We start from the raw sequence: 7,950 nt of genomic DNA, 5'->3' as shown, positions 1-7,950 counted from the left end.
ATATTTTCAGCTGAGTTGAAAAGAGAATTCACCTTTGTTGTCACCATTGATCATACAAAACGAAGGGGAACGCTATTCAACTCAGCCTTTCAGTCATTGAGCATATAATGATGCTCTTTGGCCATTTCTGGCCCTTGCACCATTAAATGCCACATATCGTCATTCAACATAGGAAGTTGTCACTTCTCAAAATAACAGTGGGTTCTTCCTTCTGAAACTGCGGCACATATTTCATCTTTCTGTGACCACCACTACGTATACTTGCAACTTGTGTCTCTAAAAACTGTTTTCGTCAGCTTCAAAAAACATTTTGTTGTAGTCACTTAAATCTTGTGGAACTGGTTTTTCTTTTTTTGTCTCACGACACACTCTGCTTTTTTGGTTATAGCAAAATTACTTGGTTATTATTTATTATTTGGTTGTTATCATCCTTCGGTAATAGTACAAACCCACTACGAATGATGGACAACAATTTAACTGGAAGTTGTAGGAATAAACATGTACATAAATACAAAGTAAGAAGACTGTTAAAGAAAAAGAATATGTAAATGAGTGGTGAGCCTAGCAAGAGCATAAGAAAGAAGCTATAAAAAACTTGACAGAATGCAAAGGAAAGAAATGACAAAGGAAGTTTTACAAATTTTGTGTACAAATTATATAAATATAGAACTCAATAGAGCAATAAATAATGGGAAATACAAAGAAGAGTCATTAAAATAGTAAAACATTAATACATAAGGTAACCTATGCTTAAAGGCAAACATTGCCTTCTTTTTCTTCAGATACTTTGTCACCATTTCGGACACCTACAAATTGGATTACTTACTTTCTTTTTTTTTTTGTAGTCTGCTTCTAAATAATGGAGTCCTAACTTTAAGGCCAGATGCAATGTTCTAGAGGTGGACATTTTTCATGCAGGAAGTGTGTATTGTATTATTGTTGGAATGTGCTACGAAGGAAAGGAGATTGCCGGGTGAAGGCAATTATCTCTAGTATCTTTAATTTTCAAAAAAAATATTTTTTATTCTACACCGTCTTATTCATGGCCTATTCCCTGTAGTGAGTTGAGCTATAACCCCAAGCACCAAACCCAAGCCAAAGCTTGAAGCATCCCTCACGAAATAATTCTTTTGGATTTTCTCTCTGAATATTCACCCATGCAGGTCTGGTTCGGTGCCTGGAAATTCGATGCACTTTCTGTAATGTGGAGAAAACAATAAATCACTTTTTTTTTGCCACACCACTGCTTCACTGTATCGAGAAAAAGAATCTTTTAAATTCTCTTTTGCAAAAGTGGCCTGGATCTGACAATTCTCGTTATCCTTTCATTCGAAGTTTCAACACTTGGGTAGAGGCACAGAAATGTGCACCACCATCCAGGATTTTATTATTGATTCCAAGTGAAAGTCCAGTTAAAATTTGCTTCCTTTATTATTTTTCTTTGTTTCTTTCGGTGCATTTCAATTTGGGCTACATCACTCAGTTTCATGCATCTGTAGCAACGAACTTATCCTTTCTTACAAATTCGCAAGTTAAATGTAACTTCTGTGGTCCTTAGCTTTACTTCTGTGGTCCTTAGCTTTACCCACCGAAGTATTGGCCAATCCCCCATAGTGGGTATGACCCACGTGTTGAGAGGAAAACAACAATGGCCTCACCAGCCATGGTGTGTGCTTCACGGCAGCGTGCGTTGCAAGCCACAATGGCGTAGGCCTTGGAGAGTGCGTTGTCGCGCTGCAGCCTCACCGGCCACGAACATGGAAGTTGAAGACCCGATGGTGGCCCCTGCGGTGAGTATGTTTCTTTGCCGTTAAATCATGTGCATCCATCTTAAACTTCAGTGTGGTAGCACAGTGAAATCGCAACACACCATGCACTTTAAAAAATTAATTAATAAATAAATAAAAGAAGAAAAAGAGTTTGCACCCTTTTTGGCATATCATTATCCCACAAGAATAATTCTTATCTGTCTTGCTTGAGTTTCCTTTCTTGTCATTGCACTAGCTACTTTCCTGTCAAGAATGCTATGCCATGCAGGTAATGTGCATGCTGTTTGTGATCTGGAAGTGCCAGGCATGCAGCATTAAGGAAGGGAACAGCACGCAATATAAGTGACGATTATTGTTTGATGGGGACAAGATTAGACCCCCAAAGGGTGCAAACTTTTCTTAGAGTGTACTGTGAGTTTGGGGTGTGTAGATTTTACAGTGCTGCCTTGAAATGTCTCTAGCATTTCCTTCATTTGATATTTGTTCTCATTGACTCAGGATTTCTGGCTGGATTTGTATGAGTAGCAAAATCACTACATGTACATTTTGACATGTACTCAAAGTTCAGGTTCAAGTTTATTCACTATTAGTTGTACAGAAAAGCACAGAAAATTTTGATGGAGTTATGATGGTATTGATTTATAATTAATGCTTTGCTGGAAGTCCAGAAGTTAAGAACCGTCAGGATGACCTGCACACAAAAGAACATTATTTGAACACATTTAGCATTCACTGGTTTGACATATTTCGATAACTTAATAAGCACACAATAAAACTAAGGAGCAGATATCAACAAAAAAGGCAGAACTAATTGTATGGCTTGAGAACCAAGGGAGGAATAAGTGAAAAATGAACATAAAAGAAATGTGTACAAAGATTTTTTTTCTGGGACTATACTTCGGAATGAACAAAAAGTGAGTTCCTTGCTTTTTTGAACAAACCATAATTGTTGACCTGATGAACTGATTGTGATGAAATCTGAATGCCCTAGTAAAACCTTTCAGATAAATCCTTCTCAAGGTTGCAAAATTATGATATAGCAGCTTGCAAATCTTATGTTAATGGGACATTTATGTCACAGTGCACCAGTGAGAGAAATGTAAAATGTGTGCCATTCAACTGAAAGGACTGTATACAACTTCTTCGTAAATGCACAATTTAACAGCAAATTCAGCTGAGATTCTTAGAAACCTCTTTAAAGGTGATTTTGGAGATTGCCTGGATGGTAAGGAAACATTCCTGAAGGTCGTTGCAGTTGATATTATGAGCTTGCTGAATAAAAGTTGATTCAGATGTGTTTTGTACTTCACAACTCGCCAGTTGGATTAAAGTCTGACCTTGTTGCTATGACATGGTAAGCATTTATGCGTGCATAGGAGTCAAGTAAACCATTTGTTGCAAGATTATCTTGCATCCTCTCATTCTGTCTGTGTTTTGGTGCATTGTAAACTTGTGACTCTGGGACTAGAATTTGGTAAAATATTTAGTGCGCAAATTTATTTTACTATGAATTCGTACCAATTCGCCCAACTATCAGTTCTGCTAGAATTCGGAACCTAAAGAATGACGATTTCTTGCAAAGCCAGAGCTTGTGCAGCATTTGCCACGTGTGCTTATATATCTGCTTCTTCTACAGATCATTTGGCCTGACGCTGGTGTTTCCAATGTTCTTGACATGTTTGCCCTGACTAGCATCATTTTGATTACGCAGGATGACTGTCGCCTAGTGCTGGGCTCGTCTCTGAACGCTGCCAAAGCAGCTTCGGCACTGACAGTCAGTGTAGACAATCCAGGGGTACACTTTAAAAGTGAGTCTGTGGCGGCTGCCTCTAGTCTTTGCAGTCTGGCATAATGGAAGTCCTTATGTTGACATAGAGAAGAAATGCATTGTTTTTATGAGCTGAATGCATAAATCAAAGAGCTGCATTGTGCTGCTTTCGCATTAAAGAAAAGAAATTACGGTGTTTTGATTTAATAGTTTGTGTCAATGTACTCATTGCTTTAAGAAGAGCTTGACAAGAACATTGGTGCTTATTGTAGAAAAAGATGTGAATGCTGTGAGAATTTATCAGTTGGACTCGAATTGTTTTTATTTTCTGTAAGTTTCTCGTGTTTCATACTATTTTAACTGCACTCCCTTCCATATGCAGCTTGCAGCGCAATGAGTTTAAGAAAATGTTTTAGTCCCAGTACCGTGTGCTGGGGCCTGAATATGGGTTATATGTCTCAACACAAAGAAATTGTTATTCCAATGTTACACCAGTGCCATGCCAATGGCCAACACAAAAACTGAAGGACACTTTTTATAGCATTAGCATTTGTGTTTACGTGTGTGCGTGTGTGTGCAAGCTTGTGCATGTGTGTGTGCATGCAGCACATCAGCCTGCTGTGCTTTCATCCGCCTGCTGTGCTTTTTTCTGACCTTGGTTTCGAACAGGGTTCGAAACCAAGGTCAGACCAACTAGGGTCTCCACTGGCAATGTGCCAGTAGCTGCATGCTGTGCTTCAATGAGTCTTTGACTACAACTTGGGTAACTAGGTATGTGTCACTAGGAATTCGCCGCTCTATGATGACGAAAAAAAGCTCTTAAATTTCTCTGATGCCAAGCGGAGCCGACCCTGTATCACAAGGGTTGCTCGAGGACATCAACCTGACACTATAGCCGTATAGCCGGCTGTGTCATAAATGCACTGGGTATTTGCCACTCTTCAACGAAGCTCTGGCGAACTTGAGTCACTTAGCGTGAGCCGCTGGGTGTGCAGCAAGTGAGGGAACAATTCTCAGCATTTTTAGGCATCGCGGCGTGCCACGTTTCTCACCTCGGAGGCCATGTGCAGACTTCTCGGCAGAGCCACTAGCACAGCCTGTCCAGAAAGAAGCACAAGAGAACAGCCCGGTTGCTGCATGATACGTGTCTAAGCGTTCGTACACACTGGCAAGCCATGCATTTTGGAGGCGTGTGATTTGCGGTGGCACCTCTAGATGGGGGAGGGGGTGGGGGCGTCGAGTGTTCTTAGGGAAGCATGAAAGAGGAGTACCGCTGCAGTACATACCTCATACGTAACCAATTTCAACAGCGACAATATGTTGTGTCGCTGGACTAAACACATTACTGTTGACAGTCATCGTGAGATGGGTTCTGCTGAATTTTTCTACTATCCTTTTTATGCGAAGCATATTACGAGGGCTCAACCCAGCTCCTCAGGCGCGGCGGTGACCATGAAATCACGTGACACCGTGACGTCACGACAGAGGAGAAGTGGCTTTGGCTCAACTCTTGCAAGACGGGCTGGGTGGGAATCGAACCAGGGTCTCCGGAGTGTGGGACGGAGACGCTACCACTGAGCCACGAGTACAACGCTTCAAAGCGGTACAAAAGCGCCTCTAGTGAATGCGGTGTTGCCTTAGAAACGCGCTGTTTCTAAGGCGTGCGTCTCTTGCTCAGGCGCACATTTCGTTGCCGCGCCGAACGCTGCTTTGCTCGACGCTCACCGCGTCCAATGCGGGGCGCGTAGTCGCTGCCCTGTAGCCCATTGTCTTACACCCCTTGGCGGGTCGACGGGAACGCTGTCGCGTTCCACTCTTGAAGGCGAAGAAGTAATGCATGAGTTGTTTCTTCGTCTAGCCGAACCAAATATAGCCAAGCAACAGCAGTTCACCAGGCTAAACAGTGGTTCAACAACTAAAATAAAGGCTAGTATGCTTCGCATCCTGGGCTTAACCTTACCTAAGCCACAGCCATTTTTTTAATGTTTCGATGGAATAAATTGATGTGCATCTGATAGCTCGAATCCACACCACGCTTGAGACATGCTCTTGCATGGTGGGATTGTTCAGGATTATTTTAATGCTTTACGATCATTTCAGATTATTTAGGCTCCCACCTAAAATCAGCCATTGTATTCATAAAGCCTGGTTGTGCAGGGTTCTGCCGGTGTGGTCTCCAAAGGCCAGCCTTCTCGGATGTGGAAATAGGTGATCCTGGCTTCATCCAGGACCTACACACCAAGAAACGCAACCAGAAGCTGATGGTGCTCATTCTCACAGTGGCCTGCATCGTAAACTTGGCTGTCACAGGCATTGGCATAGCCTACTTGCGGCTGCACTTTGCACAGGAGGACATCCTGTCTATCGATGAAGTGTCACCAGATGCCAGGCGGGACAAGGTGGAAGGTAATGAAACTTACCTGTATGTGTATATGTTACTGTATATGTTGGATGGCAGGAACTATGGTTTTCAATGTCAAAAAAAAGGTTGTCACTTTCTTGTGCAATATTGCCTTGGTGGTCCATTACATGGCTAATCACACGCATATAGACACCCGCAAGATTTCATGGATTAGAAATAGTATACATCTGCTAAATACATCTGCATGTTTTTCCTATAGTGTATTGTGTAAATCAGAAATGTGCTTCATTGATCATTAACCAGCCAAGAGTGTTTTTAACCAAGCCAAGTTAAGTTCTTGAAAGTAAGACGACGCTTTTACATGTGATACGCAGTTCAGTCTCCCGTAGCTACGCACGCGTTAATATTGTAGTCCTGGCACCCATTTACAGCACAATGAGTCGACAGCATTTTGTATCTCACAGGGAGACTACACAACTCTGGGTACTTAAGTACCCAGAGTTGTACCCAGAGTGAGAGTACCCAATTACTCACACATGTGCCGCCATGCATTGTGGGACTTGTGTGCCCTTGCTGGTGTCGACTTTTTTTACTTCGTAATATGCATAGAATAAAGCGTAAGCGTCTATAATAGTATATAAACTGCAAGTTTAAGCAATAACTGTGCGATACTTGATAATAGCCAACTTAATTACAGTAGTCTCATATACTACGTCTGAAGTGTCAAGATTTCACTGCAAGATTGTACAACTTTCTGGGTTTTTAGACTTTCTTTGCCAATTTACACTTAAAGTTCCTGCTGAAATCACAAAAAGTGCCAGATTCTACGACTATAAATCAGGGTCACTTCATTTCCACCAACATTTCACAAGACATTCTGGCCAGTTGTCAGTCCCTTTAACCATACCAAGATCCGTGATGCACCAGATGTCTCCTACTCTTTGCTATACCAATTATTACTCTTATTTTGCAAGTCAGCCTGAATGTGGGCCAACAGTTATCTAACTTAATGACCACGAATGAAGAAAACTATAGTTACTCTAGGTATAGGCTATGAATTTGACTGCCTTTCTTACAACTTCGAACCCAGGGAAGAAACATTTACTGTACTTATGTACAGTGCATGTACTTACAGATACAATGTGTTATGTCAGGTGTGATATTCTGTACCAGCAGAAAAGTAGAATGCTTCAAATGTGCAAATTATATATATCTGAAAGTCATAATAATTGCAAGTTGTGATGTTGTGAGTGCTTACCAGTTTTACTATACTGTATCGACATTCTTTGTACAGTGTATGTCATGTTCTTTATTACAGCTGCCAGTTTGTACAGCCACATCAAAGCCATGATCAAAAGAAGAGTGAAGGCACCCATAAGCACAAAACTAACATCAGCGACACCAGGCTATAGGCCAAAGCACAGGCAAAGAACGCGGTGGACACCCCGCTTTCATTTCCCGAGCCTTCCATGGTTCAAAAGTGTCACCACAAGCATGGCGCCCAAGATCTTCAAGGCACCTTCTGGTTACTCTTTGACATGAGCTGTCAGTTGGCTTGCCCATGGAACTGTACACAGCCATCTCATATACACAGCCAGCTGAAAATGGCTGAAATGAGAAGCGAATGCCATTACGCGGCACTTGGGCTAAACAATTAGTCACTACTGCGCATCATCAAGATGTCTGCTGCCCGTTGTGTGGCTCGTGTTTATCATCCCATTGCTGCTTTATCAACGTAGCTTACATATATGCATCCCACGTTGTGCTACATTAGCACGGACTCTTGCAAAGTGTCATGTGGCCTTGCAAAATACAAATTATGAAAGCTTTGTTGCAATTATCTTGCCTTGCTACCTATACTTTGGTCACCACGCAATTATATGTTCCGAGGTGAAATAGGCATGCTTTCTTTGTAAGTTTTTACTGCTTAAGGTAGGGAACACGTAAAAGTGAAGAACTGGAAGAAAAGGAATTGGCCGTTAGTGGACTCTCTCTTTCTTGCCGTATTATCTGACATATAGCTTTATAATGGCATTGGAAATGTCAGTGAC

General features: G+C 41.7%; 1 protein-coding gene across 1 annotated transcript; it reads left to right on the top strand.

Annotated features, from left to right (window-relative positions):
• Positions 1–1,633: 1,633 nt before the first annotated feature.
• Positions 1,634–7,739, top strand: LOC135912746 (uncharacterized). The gene is made up of 4 exons (XM_065445278.1): positions 1,634–1,790; positions 3,481–3,577; positions 5,695–5,943; positions 7,218–7,739. Exons 1-4 carry the CDS (start codon positions 1,758–1,760, stop codon positions 7,439–7,441), a joined length of 603 nt encoding a protein of 200 aa, XP_065301350.1. The 5' UTR covers positions 1,634–1,757; the 3' UTR covers positions 7,442–7,739.
• Positions 7,740–7,950: the final 211 nt, after the last annotated feature.

Source organism: Dermacentor albipictus, chromosome 9 (genome assembly GCF_038994185.2).
Source record: "Dermacentor albipictus isolate Rhodes 1998 colony chromosome 9, USDA_Dalb.pri_finalv2, whole genome shotgun sequence".
Lineage (NCBI taxonomy): Eukaryota > Metazoa > Arthropoda > Arachnida > Ixodida > Ixodidae > Dermacentor > Dermacentor albipictus.
The sequence above is the reverse complement of the archived record's forward strand: the minus strand, read 5'-3'. Positions and strand labels throughout refer to the sequence as shown.